Source organism: Tauraco erythrolophus, chromosome 7 (genome assembly GCF_009769465.1).
Source record: "Tauraco erythrolophus isolate bTauEry1 chromosome 7, bTauEry1.pri, whole genome shotgun sequence".
NCBI lineage: Eukaryota > Metazoa > Chordata > Aves > Musophagiformes > Musophagidae > Tauraco > Tauraco erythrolophus.
Genome location: NC_141471.1, coordinates 49,644,422 through 49,670,919, shown reverse-complemented (window position 1 = coordinate 49,670,919; position 26,498 = coordinate 49,644,422). Strand labels below are relative to the sequence as shown.

The 26,498-nt window shown below is 39.2% G+C and overlaps 2 protein-coding genes across 2 annotated transcripts in view; one reads left to right on the top strand and one right to left on the bottom strand.

Moving 5' to 3' along the window:
* Positions 1-882: 882 nt before the first annotated feature.
* Positions 883-17,232, bottom strand: KIAA1143 (KIAA1143 ortholog). Its single transcript, XM_086614684.1, has 3 exons — positions 17,119-17,232; positions 15,017-15,176; positions 883-1,577 (listed from the first exon to the last, which is right to left on the bottom strand). The coding sequence occupies exons 1-3, from the start codon at positions 17,224-17,226 to the stop codon at positions 1,366-1,368; spliced, it is 480 nt and encodes a 159-aa protein (XP_086470810.1). The 5' UTR covers positions 17,227-17,232; the 3' UTR covers positions 883-1,365.
* Positions 17,233-17,550: 318 nt separating this feature from the next.
* The window catches only part of KIF15 (kinesin family member 15), a 36,259-nt gene continuing 27,311 nt past the window's right edge, over positions 17,551-26,498 (top strand). The window contains exons 1-9 of the mRNA XM_086614609.1: positions 17,551-17,584; positions 19,242-19,284; positions 20,577-20,760; positions 21,867-21,943; positions 23,071-23,108; positions 24,077-24,174; positions 24,564-24,743; positions 25,319-25,528; positions 25,630-25,755. Of these exons, the coding sequence (XP_086470735.1) occupies positions 17,566-17,584; positions 19,242-19,284; positions 20,577-20,760; positions 21,867-21,943; positions 23,071-23,108; positions 24,077-24,174; positions 24,564-24,743; positions 25,319-25,528; positions 25,630-25,755 (975 nt within the window). The 5' untranslated portion in view covers positions 17,551-17,565. The remainder of the gene's footprint in view (positions 17,585-19,241; positions 19,285-20,576; positions 20,761-21,866; positions 21,944-23,070; positions 23,109-24,076; positions 24,175-24,563; positions 24,744-25,318; positions 25,529-25,629; positions 25,756-26,498) is intronic.

Here is a 26,498-nt window from a genome sequence, read left to right as displayed (position 1 = left end):
TATGCACTGAAACTTTCATTAAAATATCTTTGGACTACTTATAGAAAACATAATTTATTGTCTAATACCAGATTAACAAACTAAAACCAGCTGTTTCACACAGCAACTTCAAATTTGCTCCCCAATGAAGCTTTACAGCTCTAATAATTTTGAATGTCCCATCACAGAGCAGCAGAACCGGTTTCATTGCCTCACACCCTGTAATTCTACAGCAGTCTCAGGTCTTGCTTAAATATGCTTAAATATTGCTTAAATATTTCAAAGTCACTAGTCCCATTTCCACCACCTTATTCTCCCCAGTCCCATCAGCTCTCAGTGTTATTTTGAATTTCAGCACATCCTGTTACACAGATGGTACAGAAATGGTCACTTTCAGTGTACTGTACATGGGCAACTGAAAAATTTTAAAACTTTGTATCACAGCTATGACATTTCTCGACTTAAATTTCCTGTTTACAATTACCTACTTGAAGAAAACAAAAACAATGCTTTTCCACAGCTTAAAGATTAAATGCATTTTTTTAAATAAGCTGTTTGAGATCCCAAATAATTATGAACACATATGTAGCCAACTGGAACAAATATACCTCAAAAAAACCCACCACCAAACCACTGAGCCCATCAGTGTGATAACCAAAGTGCACAGTCTCCAAGGGTTTAGGCATCTTTCTTATGCATTAGTTGATACCATCAACTGCAATCAAAATTTTTATATCTTGCTAGCACAATTAATTCAAATGAATTTGATGCTGCTTAGACTGCATTCACCGAAGACAGGATTAAGACTACGTGATTTTAGCAACTGCAGCCTCACTTCCTGCAGCTGCTCTGGAAGAGCGCATCTGCCAAACCACACATGCAAGTTAGTTGCAAAATGCAAGTTAGTTGCAAACTTTCATTAAGCTATGAAGCAGGAAACTTCAGTCTCTGTTCCACAGCAATGGAGTCTCTCTCTTTTGAATGTCATGTCAACAATAACAGGTAAAAACCACACAAATATCAACTAAGGCCAGTAAATAGAGAGGAAATACAGTTTCAGTAATGGAGGACATTTTAAAATGTATTGATTGAAAATTTATATCGGTTGGATACGTACAGGTATATTTTGCCACTTATTTGTGACCTCAAATAGCTTTTACATACATTATTAAATTCTCTTTTAAAACAAAGACATGACATGCTGTTCATACAGTTCCATCTGTTCAGATGCAAAGACTTAGCTCTTGCTAGTTTTGTAGTACATTTCGCTAGTTGGACTATTACAAAGTAAGAGAAGACTCAGATACCATGCTTCAATTTCTAGGAAACCTCTCAATCTTACTCAGATTCCTAGAAGGGTAAGTAAAGCATAAAAAAACACAACTCCTAATCATCATTTTCCTCATCATCAAATGAGAGAAGACTGCTATTTTTTACTTGCTTAGCTGCACTCTGAGGAGTAGTTGCTTCTCTCTTAGTTTTCTTTGCCTCTTTCATCTTCTTACTTGAACTTACATTGAAGTCCAAAAGCTTTTCTGATGAACGTTTGGCTGGTTTCCTGAACATAATTTTTCCATCAGCAGGTACTGGTTCACCATCTATAACAAAGTGAATAAAATCAGTACTCATCTGCACATGTTCACACACATACACAGACCTTCACTATTATCTTTTCTTCTTCCCCGGAACCAAGATCAGTGAGACACCTGATAGAATACAACAATCATGAAAATGTAGTTTTTGGCCACAAAGTCTGTACTGATGACTGTCAATGCACACACATCTGCTCCATGGCAACCAGCCCTTGAAGATAGTTCTCCTGCAGTTTCTATTAGAAATGAGTTCTCACTAACCAGAGCTTTAACTTAGAACAGACTGTGACCAGTAGAGCTTTCCCCACACAATCCAGCTGCATCCACTTACCAAAACGGAGAGGACAACTTTATAGGATCCTATAATTCCACTTCACTATTTGTAAAATCCATGACAACAAATGCACTTATTTCAGAATTATGGTATCTCTTTAAAGAACAAAATGGCACATATACAAGACAAAGCTTTTCTTTTTCTTCTACTGTACACCCTGTCCTACTGAGACAGCTAAAAAGACCACATGGCCACAAATCTGCCTTTTTTTCTCATATAAAATGAAAGTTTTAGGGTCTTTTTCACCTCTGCAAAATCATCAAACTATTCCAACTGATTAATTCTGCTCCTCTGAATGTACTAGAGCAAATTACAATTTTAAAAAGACAAATTTTAAAACAATTTTAAAAACAGGATTATCAGGCAGAGAAGGAAAGGTACTGCACAAGTAACAGCATCAAGGCAGTATTTCTGAGGAAAAAAAGTGTAATTGTAAAGTCATGAATCAGACACAAGGGCTCATGCTGCAGTAGTTTGAAATTTTTGTAATGTGTATGTGACGGGATGTTAAAGAACCATAGGTTCTGTGCAAGATATTTTTCCTAAAGTATTTTTGTGAAATTCATTATTCAACAGAAATTCCATAACAATATGCATGTGTTTGACAAGACTATGTGATACTTAATTATAGCCAATAAATGTCTTTTGTCTTTAGCACAAATTCTTTTCTCAATTCCTACGCATTATAGCAGAAGACTAACATTTCAGTGTTAACCATGCACAGCACTGGCTGAAACACTCTTCAGTGCACATTCCAAACAACACAGCTATTAAATCTGGTGTCTTAAGGGTTGTGTGGTACAAATGAAGACCATCAGCCTCAATAGGAAACTTCACATATAATTCCTGAAGTTTCATAGACCCTTCTTAAGAAGAAACCTGGCTTAAAAAACTAATCACCGATTCCATCGATGACTTCTAACAGAACACATGCTTCTGCAGTGGTTTATGAGAGAACACTGCTATGCAGAAAATAATCAGGTTTGGGAAAGTATTTCAATACTGGTGCATTAGAAAAGCTTTACAGTTACAAGGAATTATCAGCAATAATAAACTGTAGATGTGATAAGCATACTTGTCAGTGGATCCGTTGTGAATTCTGCATGGAAATCTTAGGCATTTAAATGCTGTACATGGGATACAGAAGTTTAAGAAGTTTAAGCAGGATTTCTGATAAACACACTGAAACACACAAAGTAAAATATGTCCAACATAAAAGCATCACAGGAGAAATAATAAAATCCATTTCTGGTAAGAGAGTTAAAAAAAACTACACTAGCAGTTCAAATTCTGACTGCTCCTAGTCAGAATTCTGCTGCTTCTTTTACCTGGATCACAAACCTTTACACAGTCAACTAAGAGGGGCACAATCAGATGCTGAGCTGAAAACTCATTTTACAAGTGACATCAATTTAAGAAGCCACAAATCCAGAAAGTTTTTTCTTCTCTTTTAATTGCAAGTTATATATGACAATAAAAGTAGAAATGAGGGTCCGAAAAAGAAACACTGCTCTTCAGTTTACCCTATTTTTTATTTAGCAGTCATTCGTGCAGTTAGCAGCACCATTTTGCAGCAGTTTCTGTCCGCATGGGTCAATGAGGCTACAACTGGTAACACAAATGCCACTAAACTGGCAGGAACAACAGGAGGAGCAGCGCAAACAATATTTCAAGATATATGTCCATTCAATGATCAAGCTGGAAAAAATTTATGATAACCTGGCAAATTTCTGAATGGTTTCTAAGATTAGCAGTTGAGGTCAGCTGTTTCAGATGCTCCTATGCTTTCTGGCCACCCATCTCTATGCATGCCTTTGGAAGCATTTACTACAGGAATTCCACACACTGGTATCATGAAGATAAAAAGGCCAGTCCCTCAGATATTCAGTCTCATTCGTTTATGAGGACAATTGGGAAAGTTTTTGTTACTTAAATACTGTAAAATTAGCTTTGATAGAGATTCCTGCTGTTCACATGATGAAGGGCAGCATGAACTCTGTGGTATGTATCTGATGTAACAGCTGCTTAAGCTAAAGAAGAGCTCCAACACCCTAGAGAGCATGGACTGTATTCTCCTTGCCTCTCCCCTCTCCTGTCCTCCCCCAACCCCAGCATATAGAATGAGACAAGAATACTATTACAAGACTTTGAATGAATAAGGACACTTTCTGCCAAGTTTGGTCATTTGCATGATCTGAGTGTCCCAGAGGCCAGATGAACTAGAAAAGCAGTAGAAAAATCAATTCCATAGACTATAATGAATGCTGGGATAAAGTATGTTGCAGTAATTGCCATCTTTTCTTTTATGCAAATTTGATTTCTCATAAGACCATTTTTCTTTGTCTCTGAACCAACAGTAACAATTTGTAAAATGTTGCATAACAATATTAAGCAAAATGACTGTAGATAAACAAATTACTTCTTTTTTAAAAGCCTCTAAGTCAGTCTTTGATGGATAAAAATACTTCAATATGGAAGGGCATTTTCTCTTATAGGAAAGGTTCAGTACTAAATAAAAAAGTTCCCTGTGACTACACTTGCAAAAGCCAATGTACAAGCTTCACTAAATTTTGTTACACCTTAGGAGGCAACTAAGTGCATCTAGGACATTAACCAGCTGGTTTTGCCAAACTAATGCAAAAGTGTTACTGTAGTCAGTTCATTACTGTCTGTAGATGAAAATGCAAGTCACAGCAACTGCTGGTGCCTGAAATTAAAAAAAAAAAAAAAAAAAGGTGTATCTGTGTCAAACTGGTTGTAGAAGAAAATGAAGGAGAAAGGATGTAAATGTGATATGGAAAATCCTAGAAACCAGGACAATCCCAAACCAAAGCCTGAAGACAAAGACCTTCAAATGAAGACAATCACTACTGTTACCCAACAATAAAGGGGTTAAAGTTTTGTGTAGCAGTTTCATGAAGGGTTCAGTCGGCAGTAGGTGATTTACACATACCTAAAGAAACTAACAAGACGTTCATCCTTGAAGCTGCCAGCAGTGATTAAAACAGAGACTCTTTATCAAGAACTGTCTGCCCTTGGAGGGAACATCCCAGAAACTGCAGAAACTGCATAAACTTTGTTATCATGTTTTTCTAAACTGTGAACATGCAGTGACTTGGGGGAAAAGGTAATTCCGGCAGGGGGAGATCGCGACCACCGACTCACGGACCACCTACCCTAATTACACCCCAGACCCAAAAGAAAGGGGCGGAGGAGGAAAACTGAGCATGCGAAGTGATTTACATGAAAAGCGAGAGAAAATTAACCAATTGTTTAAGAATATGTAAATATGTTATGAATTATGCATGATTGTAGTGTATAACTAATTTTCTGTCCAGAAGCCGGTGTGCACGCTAGGAGGAGAAATCCCCCGTGCACCCAGCGCTGCAATAAAGAATACCTGCTTTCTAAAACTTTAAAACAAGTCTTGGAAAGTTCAGTTTCCTTTTCAGGTATCAGATTTGGCGACCCAGATGGGACTCTCTCTGTTCGGCTGCAGGACCCGCTGAGAACAGGACTCCCTTGGGTACCCCCGGGGATTTCCCCGGAGGGACTCCTCGCCTCAATCGGATCGCTGCGGGAACAGACAAGGACCATCTTCCATCTTAGAGAAGGTATTAAGGTATTCTTTTGATTCTTTTGGTTTGGGGACCGGTCCATTAAGGTAGCTCTCTGTAAGCCGTACGCAAGATAGCGTATACCGGGCAGCTAGCGCCTCAAAGGTATACTTTGGTTATAGTTGTGGGAGCAATTACAGTTGTGGGTTCCAGTCCCACTCGGGGTAGCTTTCCGTAAGCCGTAAGCTGAGACTTGCGCAGGACAGCGTATACCGGGCAGCCAGTGCCTTAAAGGTATACTTTGGTTACAATTGTGGGTTCCAGTCCCACCAAAGGCGCCTTAAGAACAACAAAAAAAAAAAACCACACTTAAGTGACTACAATTGTGGGTTCCAGTCCCACCGGAAACCATCTGGAAGCTGAAATATTAATCCTGTATTGAATTCTATGTGTTTGTTTGTGTGATTCTAAGAGTTGTATTAATTGTATGGTTGGATTTTTTTGTGGTTGCAATTGTAAGACTTGTTTTTGTTCTGTGTGTGTGTGACTGAAATGTACTTTTAGTACAAAGCGAGTGCGGAGTCTTGATCCGTGGTTCTGTCCTCCCGCAGGGGAAACAGCCGGAGATAGACGAAGCAATAGAAAATAAGAGTGAACGTGTTATTTTAATTTTAATTCCAGTTGTTTGTTTGGTAACAACAGGATTGGGATAATAATAACCAACAAATAATGGGTAACCAACAGAGCGGGGAAATTTTAAAAAAGAGTCCGTTAGGATGCGTCTTAGCACATTGGAAAGATATTGGGGGTCCCCCAGGAGGAAACGTAAATAAGAAAACTTTAGTTAAATACTGTAACCAGTGGTGGCCGTTATATAAATTGGAAGAAGGGGAAAAATGGCCAAATAATGGAACTTTGAATTATAATACTCTATTGCAATTGATGCTGTTTCTCAGAAGAAATGAAAAATGGGATGAGGTGTTATATGCTGATATGTTTTTCACTTTAAGAGATCATCCTGAGTGGCAAAAGGAATGTGGTATAAATTTAGTCCCTAAAGACCCCTTTGTTTTGGCACTAGAGAAAGATAAAAAGAAGGAACAAGGAAAGCTGAAACGATGTTGTTCAGCATGTAGTATTGGAGAAAGGTGTTTGAAAGCAAAAGATCGGGAAAGTGAGGAAAGGATTGAATCTAGGGAATCTACCCTGGCGGATCCACTGGTTAAATTAAAGCTAGGGAACCAGAATGAGGAGGTGGAATTTTTAATAGATACGGGTGCCTCATATTCTGTATTGAATCAAGAACTAATACCTGTAGATCATGATTTTGTAACTGTAATAGGAGCCACTGGCCAGCAGAAAAAGGCTTTTTTTTCTACAGCCAATTAAATTTCAGATTGGAAAACAAGTAGGGATTCACCAATTCCTTTATTTACCAGAATCTCCGAAACCTTTACTTGGACGGGACCTATTAGAGCAATTGGAAGCACAAATAATTTTCGAAAAGGGTAAGGTAGAATTCAAAGTAAAAGATGATCGATTAATTGAAGTTTTAAGTTTGGCTATGATCCAAATTGAAAAACCAACTGAAGGTACCTCAGAGATTGAAGAAATCCTAGATCAAGTGTATCCAGGGGTATGGGCTTCTGAGATTCCAGGTAAAGCAAAGAATGCTGCACCGATAAAGGTGGAAGTAAAACCTGGTTCTGGTGCAGTTAGAATAAAACAATATCCTTTAAGGTTGGAAGACCGAAGGGGCATAAAAGAAACAATTGAAAAATTCCAAAAATTTGGGTTACTGATTGAATGTGAGTCAGAATATAATACCCCAATTTTACCAGTAAAGAAACCAGATGGGAAATACAGAATAGTACAAGATTTAAGAGCAATAAACAGAATTGTGGAGGATCTGTATCCAGTAGTAGCAAACCCGTACACTTTGTTAACCAGTCTGAAGGAAACGTATGAATGGTTCACAGTTCTGGATTTAAAGGATGCATTCTTTTGCCTCACCTTGGCCCCTGAAAGCCGTAATTTATTTGCTTTTGAATGGGAAAACCCCGATTCGGGACGTAAAACTCAACTCGCTTGGACAGTGTTACCTCAAGGATTTAAAAACAGCCCTACAATTTTTGGGAACCAATTAGCAAGGGAATTGGAACTTTGGGAAAGGCCTCCAGGTAATGGCATTCTTTTACAATATGTGGATGATATTTTGATAGCTACAGAAAAGAGAGAAGAGTGTAAAGAATGGACTGTGAACTTACTGAACTTTCTTGGATTAAGTGGTTATCGAGTGTCATTACAGAAAGCCCAAGTCCTGCAGAGGGAAGTGATCTATTTGGGATACCTGATTTCCAAAGGACAACGACAGCTCGGAAATGAAAGGAAGGAGGCCATCTGCAAGACTCCAGAACCAACTACGGTAAAGGAACTTCGAACTTTTCTGGGAATGACAGGTTGGTGTCGTTTATGGATTCATAATTATGGACTGTTAGTTAAACCTTTATATGAACTACTGAAAGACAATCAGAAACAATTAATTTGGACTGATGAGGCCAAAAGAGCCTTCAAAGAATTAAAATTAGAACTGATGAGAGCCCCTGCTTTGGGCTTACCAGACGTGACAAAACTTTTTTGGCTGTTTGCATATGAAAAACGAGGAGTGGCCCTGGGAATTTTAGCCCAAAAGCTGGGACCCTACAAGCGAGCAGTAGCATATTTTTCCAAACAATTGGACGAAGTCAGCAAAGGATGGCCAGGATGCCTCCGGGCAGTGGCGGCTGTCGTCGTAATCATTCAAGAGGCTCGCAAGTTTACCCTAGGGCAGAAAATGATCGTTTATACTTCCCACGCAGTAATTTCTGTCTTAGAACAGAAAGGTGGACATTGGTTATCACCGTCAAGATTCTTAAAATATCAGGCGATCCTGATGGAGCAGGATGATGTGGAAATCGTTACATCTACAATAGTTAACCCTGCGTCTTTCCTGAGTGATAAACAGGAAACTGACCCCATCGTACATGACTGCATAGAGACAATTGAAACTGTCTATGCAAGTAGACCGGACTTGAAAGAAGAACCACTGGAAGAGGCCGATCATACCTGGTACACAGACGGGAGCAGCTTTGTGAAGAATGGAGTCCGAATGGCCGGGTATGCGGTAACAACAACTGAGCAGGTAATAGAAGCAAGATCTCTCCCAAAAGGTACGTCTGCACAGAGGGCAGAAATAATTGCCTTGGTGAGAGCGCTGGAGCTCGCTGAAGGGCTGCGAGTAAATATATGGACAGATTCAAGGTATGCCTTTGGTGTAGTACATGCTCATGGAGCGATCTGGAAAGAACGAGGACTTTTAACCACACAAGGAAAAGGTATTAAACATGCCGATATGATACTGCGACTTTTAGAAGCAGTTCAGCTTCCAGCAGCTGTGGCCATCATGCATTGTAAAGGTCATCAAAAAGGTAACACTGACAAGGAGGTGGGTAACGAATTGGCTGATCGTAAAGCGAGGCAAGCAGCGGAACAAGGTGAGGTATTAAGTTTGATCCCAGAAAAATCCTTATCGCTACCTGAAAAGGTAGAATATGATGAAAAAGATAAAAAGCTTATCAAAGATTTAAAAGCTAAGGTTAATCCATCAGGATGGGCAACAGTAGAGGACAATCGAATAATAGTTCCCTTTAGAATACTATGGATGTTGATAAAAACTGAACATGGCAAAACTCATTGGGGAACAGAAGCTTTATACAATTCTCTCTCTAAGCAAATAATAGCACGAAGTTTATTTCAAACTGTAAAAAATGTGGTTAGTAGATGTGAAACCTGTTTAAAGAATAACTCAAAGGCAGACAACCGGGTAAAGTTTGGAAACATTGACAAAGGATGTGTTCCAGGTCAGAATTGGTAAATAGACTTCTCGGAATTGCCTAGAAAAGGCGGGTATAGATATCTGTTAGTATTAACAGATACCTATTCCGGATGGCCTGAAGCATTTCCCTGTCGAACTAACAAAGCTCGAGAAGTGACTAAAGTTTTGCTAAGGGAAATCATCCCTCGGTTTGGAGTCCCTGAAGTAATTTCTTCAGACAGGGGGCCGCATTTTGTATCACAAGTAGTGCAATCTGTTAGTAAATTTTTAGAAATTGACTGGAAATTGCATACACCTTATCGACCCCAAGCAAGCGGGCAGGTGGAGAAAATGAATCACTTAATAAAAACACAATTAAGCAAGATTTGTCAAGAAACCAACTTGAGATGGGATCAGGCCCTTCCAATTGCCTTATTAAGGCTTCGAACTAAACCAAGAACTAAGGAAAAATTGAGTCCCTTCGAAATCTTATATGGGAAACCATTTCAAACTAGGTATCAAGGGCAAGATCTCAGTCAAGTTGGAGAAATGGGCTTACAACAATATCTGATAGCATTAGGAAAACAATTGGAAGAAGTAAACAAAGTAGTAATGTCCACCAGGGCACAGGGATTAGATTCTCCAGTGCATACATTCAAACCTGGAGATTGGGTTTATGTTAAAACTATTTCAGGTCACCCCCTTGAGGAGAAGTGGAATGGACCGTTCCAGATATTGCTGACAACCTACACGGCGATCAAGATCAGAGAACGACCTGCTTGGATTCATTACTCCCGGGTGAAGAAAGTGCCTGAGGAACAATGGACAGCAGAAGCCACAGGAGCAACTACAATAAGACTGACCCGGTGCTAATTGTCACCATTCTGATAAGTATGATTGAAATGGTAAACACTTCCACTCTAAGTTGGCCATGGTCTCACGCCTACCTTAAGTCCACAGGAAGTATGGGACCATCTTTGAACTTAAATTTAGCTACTGTGGTTATGCATGGAATGCAAATATACTCAGAACATGAGTGGGGCTGGGACAAGGACAGTGAGGCTCCCCTCTTGATGGGAACAATCGGAGAAGGGATCCAAATAGGTTGCCGGATGACCAGTGGAACCATCCATGAGAAAGCAACTCAAATTACTGTAGAAGGAACTAATAATTCTGTGCTCACAAAGAATCTTTGTGCCCTCGAAAATGAAAAACTAGAATGCTGGAGCAATTTTACATTAACCCAGCCTGTCTTTATAATTTGCCTCTGGAATACTCAGAAAGGTGACATGGCACTCACATTTAAATTCCATTATAGATGCATTTGGTGCAGCCCAAAACAATCTCTCTTTAGCTCTCAGCTGCATCCAAGCTCAATCGTGGATTCAATCCACAACAGCTCTGATTATAAAGGAAGGTGAAGAAGGCACTTTACCCAATGAGATTCGGAAAGTGATATGGGATAAGGCAAATAATTTTGAAAAAAGATTCCAATCTTAGTGGCAGTTAGTTAATTTTACTTATCATCCCAAAAATGATATGGTCACAGCCTTTGTGTTAACTATACACAATGCTTCGGTATACACAATATACCCAATCATTGCATTAGGATTGAATCACAATGGAACTACACTGTATCCCTTGGAACACAGAGTGGGGGCACGAAAGAGTGAGAATAAATGGCAAACAATTGACGTTAGCACATGCATTGTGCAAGGGCAACAAGGATTCATTTGTGAAAGCAATACCATCAGAGCTCAAGGCATCTGTCTTGACACTGAGCAGAATGTTTGTCACTTTGAGATACATCCTGACGAAAAACCTAAAACTGTACTTGCATATATAGGTAATGGCTGTGTTTGCCTAAGAACTTCCTGTAATTCCATTTTGGTAGATAACATTACTAGAAATATGAATGATCACCCTAACCTTTGTATCTGTAATTTTGTAACTATCACAGGATGCGATTTTACTTATTTAGCTCCCATCACATCTTATCAATTACATTGTATCATGACCTGCGGCCTACCCCTATTGGAATGAACTCGGCGCTGCTGAAAAGACTGGTGCAACATGAACACTTAACGACGATTGCTGAAGCAAGTCCGAGAAGATGGACAAAAAACTCTGATAACTGTCCATCACGACGCTGAAGAAATACACCACGTCCTGGAACGAGTGAAGAAAGATGGAGAACATCATTGGTGGAATATTTTTATAGGGTATTCACCATCAGCAACTAGAGTGCTGCACTTATTAATACATCCTTTGCTTGTAGTATTAGTAGCAGTAACAATACTAACAATTGTAAACTTTATGTTCTGGTACCAATTAACCAAGTTGACTAGGAGAGTTTGGGTACTACTCACAATTCTTAAACATGAACAATATGAAATTTGCGAAAGAATTCGCAAGGATAAAGAAAAGGGGGGAATTGTTACCCAACAATAAAGGGGTTAAAGTTTTGTGTAGCAGTTTCATGAAGGGTTCAGTCGGCAGTAGGTGATTTACACATACCTAAAGAAACTAACAAGACGTTCATCCTTGAAGCTGCCAGCAGTGATTAAAACAGAGACTCTTTATCAAGAACTGTCTGCCCTTGGAGGGAACATCCCAGAAACTGCAGAAACTGCATAAACTTTGTTATCATGTTTTTCTAAACTGTGAACATGCAGTGACTTGGGGGAAAAGGTAATTCCGGCAGGGGGAGATCGCGACCACCGACTCACGGACCACCTACCCTAATTACACCCCAGACCCAAAAGAAAGGGGCGGAGGAGGAAAACTGAGCATGCGAAGTGATTTACATGAAAAGCGAGAGAAAATTAACCAATTGTTTAAGAATATGTAAATATGTTATGAATTATGCATGATTGTAGTGTATAACTAATTTTCTGTCCAGAAGCCGGTGTGCACGCTAGGAGGAGAAATCCCCCGTGCACCCAGCGCTGCAATAAAGAATACCTGCTTCTAAAACTTTAAAACAAGTCTTGGAAAGTTCAGTTTCCTTTTCAGGTATCACTACAGGTATAAAAAAGGAGAAGGCAGAACCTTAAAACTGAGTACTTTCCATGTTTCGAAAAACAGTCTCTATTCACAACAGAGAGTTTGCAGCACGTTATGTACAATCTACCAAAATGCCTTGGCACTGATGTCAACATAGTGGAAAGGAAGATCATCAGTTGGGAAATTTACTTCCCTGCTACCTTTTCAGCTTCCCATAATTTGGGAAATTTGGGGTTATACATTATGGTCTAGTACCTGTTAAATTAATTTCACTTTCAACTCTTGGATAATCATCAAAGGAACAAGAAATGTAATCAAACCATGCAGCATCAAACTTTCTTTATGCTTCCCATTTTCACAATTAGCAATTATAAAAAAAAAATAACACATTATTCAAAAGTCTGTTTATTAAACTGGAAGTAACCAGCTGTCTAAATAATTGCCTCTGATTAGAAATCAGAATTTAAATCTAGAGGTCTGACCGACAGTGCAGAGATGGACAAAGACTCAAAGAAGCCTTCAGCAAGCTGTGGCATAGTCACCCACACCTTCATTGAAAATCTCACATTGAGTCCTCTCTGTAGCAGAGGAACATAGTGGCGCTCACCCTGTTTATTCCCATAAGCCAAAAAAATGAAAAGGAGGCCAAGACCTCATAGTAACAGCAAAGGCAGATGAAAGAACTGCAGCACAATAAGGTAGAAGAGGGCAGCAGTCCCCACAGTACAGTGAGTGATTCAACACTCCTGTTAACCTACTACTGTGGATTTTTTCCTACAAATGCAAGTTATTACTCAAGGGCTGAAAGGGTAATAAGCAGAGGTGCCAAAGTCCTACAGGGCCTCAGTACTGCTATCCTCGCTACATACAATTGTGTCTTAGGAATGTCTTTTTCCATGAAAGAAGTTCAGCTGCTCTGTTCAAACACACTTCCAGTTCATACTGTGTATTCAGCTTGGTAGCTCTTTTGGACTTTTTTCACAGCATGGACTCCACCTCAATAGATTCTCATGGACAACTACTTCTTTTTGCCCAGCCCTACAAAATCATTTTTCCTCCTACTGTGACCATTCAAAATTCAAGTTGCTTATACGAAAAGGAAACCAATGCTTAGAAAGTATCGTGCCATTTCTTTCCAATAGGTTGAAATTTCTCCCAATACTAGGAGGGTGATCCCGCTTTTGAAAAGAAATCATGTGACAACTTTACAAAGTGCAACACCAAGCACATGCATTACACTTCAATAATAAGAGATCAGGAAGTAAGCTGGAAGCTGAACACATTTTCTCAGAGGACTTTAGATTATATAAACACAGCCTTCAGTTCACTACCTGGTTACACCTTACATATACATATCTACCTGCAGAAACAAATCAGACAGTTTTATTTAGTTTCAAGCTAACCTACATTTATAAAAATTAGGTTTTCATCAATTTCCTTTTCAAAAATGCAAGACTCTCAAAGTATTTTCTCCCACTATTGTTATTTGACTTCTCCATTTATACCTTTTAAAATTTAGCACATGCTTCTACATAGGGATAGCACAAACCTGAATTTTCGAATCCAAATGGCAGAAAAAGACAGAAGCTAAGGATGTCATATTGATAGCCATGTGCTAGCCTCTCAATTTGCTCTAAACTCTATTTACAGCCCTTGTAAATAGCAACAATAGCTAAGCAAGGAAAAGGTCCACCGCTTCTATGAATCGCTTTTCTATTTTATACTTGTGAGGTTCCAGTTCTATATTCTTAATTGTCAAGACATTTCTGCCAGAGACAGTAATATCTACCTTTAATCTGTCATGTCTTCTGTCAGCAAAAAATAAAACTAAAGCTACATTTCATCACACCCTGTGTGATGATGGAAGTTTTTGGACTCTCAAAGCATTTACATCGACCATATCAGAATGATAAATATTGACAGAAATTCTTAATGTAACTGTTTTCACCAGCTATAGTTTCATGTCTTTATTTTCTAACTGCAGCGACATCTCCCACACCACTTCCATCTTTCCATTCTTGAAAAGCCTGTTAAATAACTTGGACAAAACTTTTTAATTCTTCATATCAAATATTTTTCCTATACCTTGCTGTTTGTTGGCACTATTTTATCATCTGTTATTTTCAACTAATCAATTTAGTTTTGCATAATATATTTGCAAGTCACAACATATACTGAGGATTATTTTAAGCAAGTGAAAACATGGACCAGTCAGTTAAGTGAACACATTACCAAGATTACACATCTGCCATTCTTTCCACTGAAGCACTAACCTGAGTTTCCTCCTTCTGCCCAGCCTCTTTCATGAACTCGTACAATTACCTTTAAGACACTCCACTGTCAAATTTGGCTAAATTAATTAATTAATGAGTTCAAAGTCAAAAGACTATGTACCAGGACAATGACATGCCATAACAAGGAAAAAAAAGAACAAAAAAATTAAGGTCGTATTTGGAGGTAGAATGATGCACAATCAAGCACGGAACTGCAACACTATAAAAAGCCAGACAGCTTTGATACATACTCAATGACTTCAAATTAGGACTCACAAGTGCAAATTATTTAGCCAAAAAATTCAAAACAACTTATCAAAGGAAATATTAAATGGTAGAAAACTGAGCAAATATCAAGCTCCCCTTTATGGGTTTTCTCTCTTTGGCTATACAAAGCAAGAAATTAGTAGTTTGAAATTCACCTGATTCATTTGATTTTAAGGCTTCTTTGATTTCTTGTTTAATTTTCATCGCTTCTTCTGCAGTCAAGTCCCCTTTTTTCAGTGTTACCACTTGAGGCTGTTCATCTTCATTGTCACTGCCGTTCTCACTGTCATCATCCGCAAGCGGAAGCTGCTCTCTCTAGACAGGAGAGAAATAAAAGAAATTCTGATCACTACACCAAATCACAACCACTAAGGGTGCACTAGTTCCCTTTGGTTTCATTTTTGCAGTAAGGTTAGTGAGGAGTCTTGGCACAGCTGTCGGTGCCAGGCCCTCCCAACACACTTTGCCCAAATGACACTCCAATTCTATCAGAGACATAGCCTCCCCTACAAAAAAAACAGTATGGGCTCTTTCAATTAAAGACCAAAACAGCAGGAACATAGAAGGTAAGAAATTCATTCCTTTTGTTTGTTATCTTTACTGCACAAGCACTGTCTGCCATGCAACACTAAGAAAATCTTAAATGTGTGGGTCCAAATTTGAATTTTCTACGCTGTACTCAAAAGGGTGCAAAGGGAAAGGGAGTCCGTGCTGGCTTTGTTATTAAAGCTGCTTAACCAAATCATTGTAAGCAGGAAGACCATGTCCCTGTTTCCGCTTTCTCAAACTTGTGCTCTGAAAGAGAAGACTCATTTAGTATAAAAATTTATAAACTTTCTGGCATGGAAACCTCAGTGCAACAACATAAAGGCTGGCAACATTGTAGGAACTGAAAACTTCACCTTATAAAGAAAATTATATATAGTATTACTATAATCTATTGAATTTAAGATAGAAAAAAATGCAATCTTCCTGGGGAACTGAATGTTTGTACTAAATTTACTAAAGGCATACTTTCATCTCAAATTCCAGCTTATCACAAATTTATTAACAAATCGTTGTGACTATTACTTTACTGACCATCCTGGAGAGGTTAGGTGATGAAGGCCTCTTTAGCTTAAGATCCACATTATACTAGAATGAACCTTAAAAGGTAATACAGGTGAATGGAGCAAGAGGTGAATGCCAATACACTGATGCTTTGTAATAAAATATATTTTCACAAGTAACTTGTATATCCACACAGCGACCACTATGATTCAAATCAAGGCCATAACAACTAGGCACTGGTGCAGGGCATTTTGCTAGGTTAGCTTTCAGATGCTTACAGGTCATGATCCAAAACTTTGTGCAAGCCCAAGTAAGTAACAATGTATCTCCACAAACAGCACTACCAGCTAATGTTAAAACATAGCTTAAATTTAAATTTCCTTAGTCATCAAAAAGAAACAACTTTGCATGTACTATATGATGATAATGATGGGCCTCTTTCTTAAGGCATCCTGTAAAACCGTGGCAGGAAACACATGCAAAAGCACACTGGAAGCAGAAAAAAACAGTGCCTTCAGAAAAGGCTGCAGTTTAACTGGCTCAAACCCCTCTGCCCCCACCCTGCCTTCCTGGCCATCACATCAGATTTCATGTCTGCTGACCTATGTTAAGATGATGGTAACCCCATTCCAATATATTTTCTTACTATACTCTTAAACCAGTTCTTTTTTCTTCTTTCCTGCCTGGGCTTTATAAGACCAGTTAAACTTGGGACATCATTGCTGTTTCCCCCGTTACCCCACAGAGCACTCGGGCACTGCCTGGCCAGCACTTGCTGCTCTGAAAAGGGCACCACGACCACCATGGCTGCAATTATTAAAAACAGCAATGGGGAAAGGCGCTGCGATTTTTTTGTAGCTGTTTTGCATCTCTAATACAGAAGCAAAAACAATTTACAAAGCCAGATCCAGTTAATTTTAAGCAGATAACTACTGTTCCCCCTTGTCCTACAGGGGCAAAGCCTGGAAGTGCTGCTTCCCCACCGCCTGCTAAGGGGCCTGTCCCTCGCCTTCATTTTAGGATGGGAAAGGGACACCGTGACGGGGGAGGAGGAGGACATCGTGGCAGGGGAGGCCTCGTGGCGCGGGCGCTGCCCGCTCCCCGCCCTGGCAGGGGCCGGCCGCGGCGGCTGGAGGGGAAGCAGGGCCCGACACGAGCCCACGGGAAGGGAGGGCCGCGCCGCCCGAGCGCAGCGCCGGGCCGTTACCTTGGTTTCCACCGTGGGCCCCTCCCGATACCCGACCTGCCGCTTGAAGCGGCTGAGAAAGGCGGGCTCGGCCGGCCGCACGTAGGAGACCTGGTTCCTTTTGCTCATGGCCGCTGCCCGCGACCCAGCCGCGCTGCCGCCTCCCCTCACACGCTGCCGGGCCGAGCGGGCTCGAGAGGACGGCGGCCCTGCTGGGACACAACTAACACGCGCCTTCCCTTCCGTGACCTTCCCCGTCACGTGACGAGGGCCAGGGCACCTTTAGCCAATGGCAGGAGAGAAGCCGGCGCGGGGAAGGAGGATATAGAGCGAAATGGCAGCGCCTGTGCTGGCTTCGAGAAGGGGGCGGGGCTACGCTGCCTGTGACTCTTAGCGCCAAATTCAAACGCTCCGCCATTTTGGAGTGAGGGGCTGGTGGGTGAGGGGGCCCTGGGGTCGGCAAGGATCATGGCTCCCGGCGTGCGAGGTGAGGGGGGACGGGGTGGCCATGGCCTGAAGGGGCGAAGGGATGTTCCCCTCTGCGCGGGGAGCGGGCGTGGGCGGAGGCGGCTCGGTACGGGAGGCCGCGCTGCAGGCAGAGCCCCCGGCCGGCTGATGGGCGGCTCTGCCCTCTGGGGCTGACCTCCTCCGAGGGGTATCACCCCGTGTAAGAGCGGACAGGGTCAGGTAGCGGTGTGGCCGCGCTGGGCGGGCGCGGTGCCCCGCGGAGGGGCTGATGGCGGTCCCGCTGTGCCCGCAGGGCAGCCGCGCTGCCCGCGGTGGGTGTCGGGGAAGGGCGGGGGCGGCGGAGCGGCGGCACGGAGAGGGGCGACCCCGGCGCTTCCAGAGGCGCTTCCGGCACCGGCGTTCCCCGGCGCTTCTCGTGGTGCGTGTGCGCGGCCCTCCCCAGCGGGGCGGCTTTGCAGACCTGCTGCTCTCAGCCGTCCCGCGTGTGTCAATTCGTCTCCTGTAATTTTATCGGGTTTTAATTAACTGTGCTGTTTGCAACTGTAGTCCCTTGCAAACGTCCAGGTGAAAGCAGCCCTTTAAACTGGGAGCTAAGAACAGCTGGCTTCGAGCCGGTCACTTCCCAAGGAGCAGGCTGCGCGCGTATCTGTCCGTCTGATGTCAGTGTTAAAACGCGCTGCTTTTCTTGCCCCGGCTCGCTCTCCTACCCTGCGTGTTTGAAGGATAAATAACTGAGTTGGAAGTTAGCACGTTCCCCAAACGTTATTGTGTAAACCACAGCAGGTAGGCTTGTGTAGCAGGAGCAGGGTGTTTATGTAGGATGAGTGTTAATGAAGATAGTGCCTTTACACATCATTATTAATCCTATTTGTAAAGGGATCCTCCTGCAATAAAAGCTGTGTGCTTTTTGAGACTTTATAGGTCTTTATTATCGGACTTTATAGGTCTTTATTACCGGAATATTTTGGTAAATCGTCTTTCATTGTAATGGAAGTTGGTTATGTTGCTTAGTTAATATTTTGACTAACCTATGTGAAATATTTTGATGTCAGATTCACCCTTAAGTAAAAAATAAGTCACCGTATCTATCTGTGGGGCAATACGTGCCATCTCCTTGAAATGTGAAGTGTGCAAAATGATGCTCATGCATACAGGAAAGCTGTGCATTACAGAGTGGTCAATAGTACTTCATAAAAGTGAAAGTAATATAGCTACTGAGTTGTGCAGGTTTAGGAAGTTGAATTTTTGCAGTCGTGTCAGTAAAACTCCCATGTTGTGGTGGTGTTTTATTTGCAATGAGTTAGCAATTTTTAAAATATAATGGAAATATATAATACTATTAACATTTATGTTCCTAATTCTCTAAAACACTTGGAAAACCTTATATGTATTAATTTAAGAGATAACTCATTGCACATATATTTACAAGTGTATGCATGCTTACACTGTAGGACTGGAGCTTTCTCTGCCTTTGCCAGAAACTGCAAACTTTCTGCCAAGGGAAGATAATTCCTAATTATTTTTACGCAGTTCTGGTTCATGCATGGAACGAGTATTTATAAGGCTCTCTGTTTATCTCCCTTGGTACTGCTTATACTATTTTCTATTTAAATGAGGAATTTTGAGCAATAATTTTATCTTATTTAATTTGTGTGCGTTTCACTTTTATTTTACAGGAGACTTACGTGACTCTGCATTACCTCTGTTGAACTCACCAAGGTAATGTAATATTGGCCAGTTCCTATATATGAATAATCACATTGCACAAAAAGTGTGAGCATAACCTAGTATAACTGTAAAATAATGTAGAGTTTTTTCTTTCCACATTTTACTGCACAAGATTGTTGCCTTTCTCTCTTAACTTCCTTGTGGGTTTTTTAAAAAAAAAAAGTTCTCTTAATAAAAAGAGTTGTTCTGAGGCATCAAATTCCCCTCGGAATGCTGCCATGCAGTAAATTCTCATTTGTCCGTTAACTCTGCAACTGGACTCTAGAATTTCTCTGAAGAGATATTCCATGAGCAACTTCAATTCTGTGAGGAAGTCCTAAGCTAAACCAAAAAGCCCTCCTCTAAATATGAAGTTTCTGCCACAACTCAGAATAATATTACCTGATGAAAAAATACTCAGCAAGTTAGTGTGGTGTGTCTTAAATCCAGTATAACATCTTCGCTTTCTCAGCTGTTTCCTGGGTTTTTTAACCCTTTCCTCTGCTACTTCCCAACCCTGCTTTTCAGTCATGAAGTCCTTCCTGCACTTTTAAAATTATTCTGTTCCTTTCTCTTGTTTATCGAAAGTAAAAATCAATAACAGTTATAACACCCAGCTATAACTGCCTTTTGGGAAAGAATGAAGTCAATCCAAGTTTGCTGCCACTTCATGTAAGAATTTAATTCCTTGATATTTATTGGTATTGTGCCAGAACTCCTTAAAGCTTTAATATAGTAGTCATACACATTTACTTATTCAAGCTAAGTTTACTGATCCATCCACGGATAAATGTGATTAAATAGGTTAGGGAGCTTTTAGATATAGGCATTGTTATACTTTATTGGACTTAGGATCTACAATTGCTTGTTCTTTCCCTTCTTGTAAGCAGCAGTGAAAAATGCTAGTAACTTTCTTGCTGGAATGTAGCATCATCTGCTTCATTTGCAAAGTCTTTTATAGCTTCCAGTAGTAAGAAGGATGCTTGAAGCCTATAGTCTCAGAAACTGCCTTATAACACTGGTTTTATATATCTCAAGTTCCCTCTGAAGTGTGTTCTTTTAGAGCTACATGCAACAGTAATAAATTCCAGTAACTTCATGTTCCTTGTTTTTAAGTCTGCCACTTTGTTACCTTTAACAAATCTGTGACTTGTAATGAATTGATGTGTACAGATAGAAGTAGTATATTTTCAGGAGACACCTTTGTGTGACTTCACATGCTTAATCTGATTTTTGTGATTTAATTTTATCAAACAGCTGATAGATCTATTTTGAAGTAACCTAATGCATAAATATTCATTTAGTGTTGAAGGTGATGCTATCAAAGTTTATGTAAGGGTACGTCCCCCTTCAGAGGCAGCTGCGTTAACTGATGGAGATCAAGGCTTGTGTTTATCTGTTCTCTCATCAAATACCATCCGTCTGCATTCGAAGCCTGAACCAAAGATATTTACTTTTGATTATGTTGCAAATATGGAAACAACACAGGTAATAACTTCCGGAATCTCATAACAGTATTGCAGTTTTTCCCCTGAGTTTTGGCAACTGCTACACTAAATCTTTCTAAAGATGTAGTGCTTTAGGTCTTTTTTTTTTTCTGCAGTGGTCAGATTGATAATATGTAGTTATAGTACAGAAATGTTGCACTAAATTCTCCTGTCTAATAGTTTGAATGTGTTTTTAACTGTTAATTTCTTTAATTAAAGTTTGCATTAAAGTCAAAGCTATTTGTAAATGCTACAATAATACCATAGACAGAAAATTAACCCCCCTGTTGAGACAAATGTATGAAATTAGCTGGCAGTCAGTAGCTGATATTAAAGATGTGATCTGTATATTAGGAAATTATAAGTTTATATTCTATTAGGTATATTGCCTTCTTATACATTTGCCTTTTAAACAGATGCATTGTTCATCTGGGACAGGTAATACTGGAAAGAAAATCCTTCAATTTAACTTTTATAATATTGTGTTTGAAGTTCCAATCATAATTTTAATTAATCTAAATGAATGATTTAACATTCTATTAACAATTCTATTTAACATCTGTTTTAAAAAACTGCAAAAACTCAAACAAACAAATACCAAACAAAACCCATGTTCTGTAGGCTGTTATTTGTAGCTAGTGTCTTCTTGCAGGTCTGAGAGAAATATATGAAAACAGATGAGGCTAACAGTTGTGCAGATTTGTTGAATATGCCATTGTGCACTGGTGAATGTTGAAAGCTAAATAGATTTGATGAGTGTCTTAGGCTCCATTTTGACCTACTCATAGTATAAACCACATAGTGTAATCAAAAACACTGGACCAAAATTAATATAATATATATTTGAAAGCCCATTACTATGATGCTGAGTTTTATTTTTTTCTTTAAGCTATCAACAAGGAATAACATTTTTTCAGAGGGGGCGATTCATGTCACAAAGACTTAGGATTAATTGTTTTGCTGTAAGAACTCCAGGAGTCATAATACATGTCTAATTTTAATGAACGTCTCTATTTTAGTTGTGATAAAGTTATGGCATAGAAAACACTGATAGAAGAGATACTTAAATGACTGGTGCCAAGTGCCTTCTCTTTCCCTTGTCCCCAGGAGTCAGTGTTCTTGAGCGTGGCCAAAAATATTGTTGAATCTTGTATGAACGGCTACAATGGAACCATCTTTGCATAGTAAGTAATTTAATGTTATTTCATAGCAATTGGAACATTTGGTGAGGTTGTGTTAATGAGTAGCTGTGGTTTTAAGTGCCAGAGCCTGCTTAATGTTACAGCAAGCTTTGAAAATGCTTCTTTAGTGCAGCACAACGTAGGGAATGTTCTTGCGATATTGAAGAGTCCTTCTTATTCCTCTTTTGGAGGAATCTGCTTGTAGGTGTTATGCTTCTAATACTTATGGCAAATAGTGTGGATTGTAAACTCATTTCAATTTTACTATTGTTTGTCTTAAAAAATGAAGTTTTACTATACTGTTAAAGAGAAAGCTAGTTGTTTTCAATATGTCCATAGCAAAATGGAATGAAAATCACTTTGACTTGGTATTTGGCCAGCTCAACTCTTTAGTGAGTCTTGGCTGCCTGTGGGAGAGCTCTTGAATGATAATTTTAACTTTCAAAATGTTTTCAAGGTAGAAATATACCCATGGCTAGCAGCACGAATATCATTATATTAACTCTCAGTATTCTTTCATTTTGAAAACTGAGTAAGCACTTTGGTCAAAAATGCTAAATTGAAGGACGGATCTAATCAAAACGTTACTGGGTTTTTTAGCCTAGCACTGCATTTGCAAAACTGTGAAGGGAAGTCTGCTTTGTTACAATACACAAATGTGGAAAAATGAAGTGAAATTGCCCTGAAGTTTCTCTAGCATGATTAATAACTGCTGTTTGAAAAGATATATTCATTTTAAAAGTATTTTCCTCATTTTAGGCTTATGTGCACTACTGAGCGACTCAAAACCCAAAAGATTGAGCCAAAAATTAGTTTAATGCATATATTTTAAAGACTTCATTTTAACGCTAAGTTCCGCTGTTCCCCTTTCCAACAGAAATAAGGAAGAAAATAGTGGGTGGAAGGGGAGAGAAAAGGTGATTTATCTAACAGAATTTCATGGTTGAATTTGCTGTTCTATTTTTATACCTTTTTAGCTGACTGATTTCTCAGCTTGCCTGTCTTTTTTTATCTTTAATTTAGAAGAATATTTTTTTCCATTTTAAGCTGTGAGTTCTCCTTAAAGATACAGATTAATAAAAAATTCAGAGCCAGAATAAAGCTTTATCTCACTTTTTTTTTGTTGTTAGTGGCCAGACTGGGTCAGGAAAAACCTTTACTATGATGGGTAAGTTCATGAGAGAGTTTAATCTTTCAGTAGTTGCTTAATCCTTTTTGTCTTGGATTGAAATGTCATCCTGCTCAAACACTAGAGATGATTTAGATTTTTGTCTTCCTGCAGATAACTTTAAGGTTTAATAAATGGTGTAGCACTCAGTGCAGTCGTTCTTGCTTTATATGAAAACAATGAAGTACAGGTACTCTCTATCTTTTTGAAGATGTTGATTTTTTTTTTCTGGTTTTAGCAGGAGAGAAGCTTTTCAAGTAAATCAAACACTTTTACTAAATTTTCCCAAAAATGAATGTTCTACTGGTTTCCCTGTTTGGCTGATATCCCTTGCATGAGTAGAAAAATAATCTAGTATGCAAAGGTCTTCCATATTAAAATATAGTGAGGTTTTCAAAGTAACTGCTTCCTACCCAACTAGGAATTTAAAACCTCTCTGTATATGAAGGGATCCTCTTGTAATCTTACTCTTCGTACAGTGATGACTTTAAATGCATTAATATTGTACTTGTCATTAGAAAGTTACTGAAATAACCAAAACCAGTTTGGCTGGCGTATTTTCAGGGACTACGTACAAATTAACTAAACGCAGGGACAAACCCACCTTGTCTTTCTGGTTCTTCAAATCAGAGTTGAAGTGGCTGTATTGGCATACCTTCACAGCTTTACATGTGAAAGAACATGTTTTCTGTGGACATCCATGTAGTTTATGCTGTAGTTTATGACATAGGTAACCTATGGACCGGTAAAGTAAACTTTCACAAGCATCATTTAGACTACATATTAATCCGATTATAGAATATTATCTTATATCTTGAAAGCTGATTTTATTACATTTCTTCTGTGTTTTTGCCATAAGCTGACTAAAACCAAGTTTCTGAAGTCATCTGTAATGACAGCTTGAAAATATCAACCATTACTTGAGTAGTACTAATTAATTATTTTTTTAATTAAAAAAATCTCTTTAGGACCATCTGATTCTGATAATTTCACTCACAGTCTGAGAGGTGTAATTCCACGGAGCTTTGAATACTTATTTTTTCTAATTGAACGTGAAAAAGAAAAGGTAACTTATTTTATACTTATTATTGCAGTGAAAGTAATGTCTTACATTAAAGATTAGCTAAGGCTGTTTGGTAAGCTGGGTGTGTAGCAGGAAAGTTTCCAGGATTATTGCTATCTTGCATCAAATACATTAATGAGAAATGCTTGCATCTAGTACTCTACCAAATTATAGTACACTTTCTTCAGATACAAGTGTGCTTATGTTTTGAGTCTGAAAATGCATTCAGGTTTCTGGATGTTGGTTGTCACCTGGGCATCAGAAATGTATAGTATGTAGAATATATATGCAAACTAGTAGCTTCAGATATGTATAAAAAGAGACTAACTGCCACACAATGCCAGACTTAATAAAACCAATCTGTTTATAGTGTAAATTACTGTGTTTTTCAGGCTGGCAATGGAAAGAGTTTTCTCTGCAAATGCTCATTTATTGAAATCTACAATGAACAGATATTTGACTTGCTAGATTCTGCTTCAGCTGGACTCTTTCTCAGAGAACACATCAAGAAGGGAGTCTTTGTTGATGGTGCCGTTGAACAGGTGTTGTCATCTGCTGCTGAAGCATACCAGGTATTTTTTGTCACTTTTTAATGTTTGGACTATTTATCTTGATGCTTATTTGGTAAATATTCCTCTTTGATTAAAGCACATATTTTTTCGCACAGTGTCTGTGACACCCTCTTCCCCTATCTGTGTCCTCCAAAAAACAGTGTAAAAAGCTGTTTCTAGACAATGCTTCCTGACTATCCCACACATGTAAGAAATCGTGTAGTTCTGGAGTTCGGAATATATGAATTGCAACTACAGTAATCTTTCCATAATGGTTGCCCTACACATCTCTGAAATAGCAATAGAAAACTGCATCTCCTGCTAATTAGACGCTGTGTGTGTGTTCTAGAAATTAGCGGGTTTATTTCTCCATGAATGAGACACGTGTATATAGTACTACTGTGACTTTAAATATTTTTTTTTCCTTGTACACTGCTAACATAAACCAGTATTGGAAGAAAGTAAACAAGTCCTTGTCCTTGAAATTTTTAAAAGCCATTGCACTGAAATATGTTTACTACTTTTTGTCACCTGTATGCAAATACTGGATATGGTCTGAGATACTTGATGTTATTTGATGTCTTTTTCATGCCTAGGTGTTAACTATGGGTTGGAGAAACCGTCGTGTAGCATCGACCTCAATGAACAGAGAATCCTCAAGATCACATGCAGTTTTCACTATCACAGTGGAATCCATGGAGAAAAACAATGAGATTGTTAACATTCGGTCTTCCTTGCTCAACCTGGTAGACTTGGCAGGATCTGAGAGACAGAAAGACACCCATACAGAAGGACTGAGGTTAAAGGTTAGCTCTGTAATACCTATGGCATCTTTCTCCTTTCAGATGTACTGCCCTGTTCCGTCCACTAAATGTGTTCACCTTTTGTTCTCTTCTCCTTTTTTTAGGAAGCAGGTAACATAAATCGATCACTAAGTTGTCTGGGCCAAGTAATCACAGCACTTGTTGATGTTGGTAATGGAAAACAGAGACACATTTGTTACCGGGATTCCAAGCTCACTTTTCTGTTACGGGTAATATATATCCTCTGGATTTTGTATGCTACTTGGGGTGTAGAAAAAATTTGGGGGGAGCTTGTTTTTTTCACTCTAAAAAGCTGAACTCAGGTACATTAAAAATTTGTTTCAATATTGGGCAGCTGGAACAAAGCTTCAAAAATGTATTTTTACCTAAACAGACTTCTAGCTGATTTATTGCTGTTAACTGAAGATAAGAAATTTTATTGATGCTTATAATCTCCTTTTACACATTTGCAAGTTTTAAAGAAAAGGAAGCATGTGTTTTCATCCCTATAACTTGGGAAATGTTTTGTGTGATATTTAGGGGTGTGCCGAAATGTTTGACAGGATTTCCGGAATTACTCTGAACAGTAATGAATAATATCTCTAACATATTTTTGTATTATAATAACGTACATAATGTAGTATTTGTGTTACACCACAGTATTGTGATCACAGCAAAATTTCCTAATTGTTCCATCCCTGTTCCATGTACATGTTAGAATTGTGAACCTGTGAAGAATTATGTTCTTCCAATGCTACCCCAAATACGTAATAGAAATCGGAAGAGAATTGCAACTGTATGAGCTGTTACTGAAGTGGCTGGGTTTTTTCAGGTGGTGGTATTGCAAACAAGTCTACAAACATGACCTTCTCTACTAGACAGAGAAAATGCCACTGAGGCTTGTGGGCTATTTTATAGCACTAGGCTTTTAGAGTCTCGGATGTAACTGCATCCTTCTCCAGAGATTTGAGAG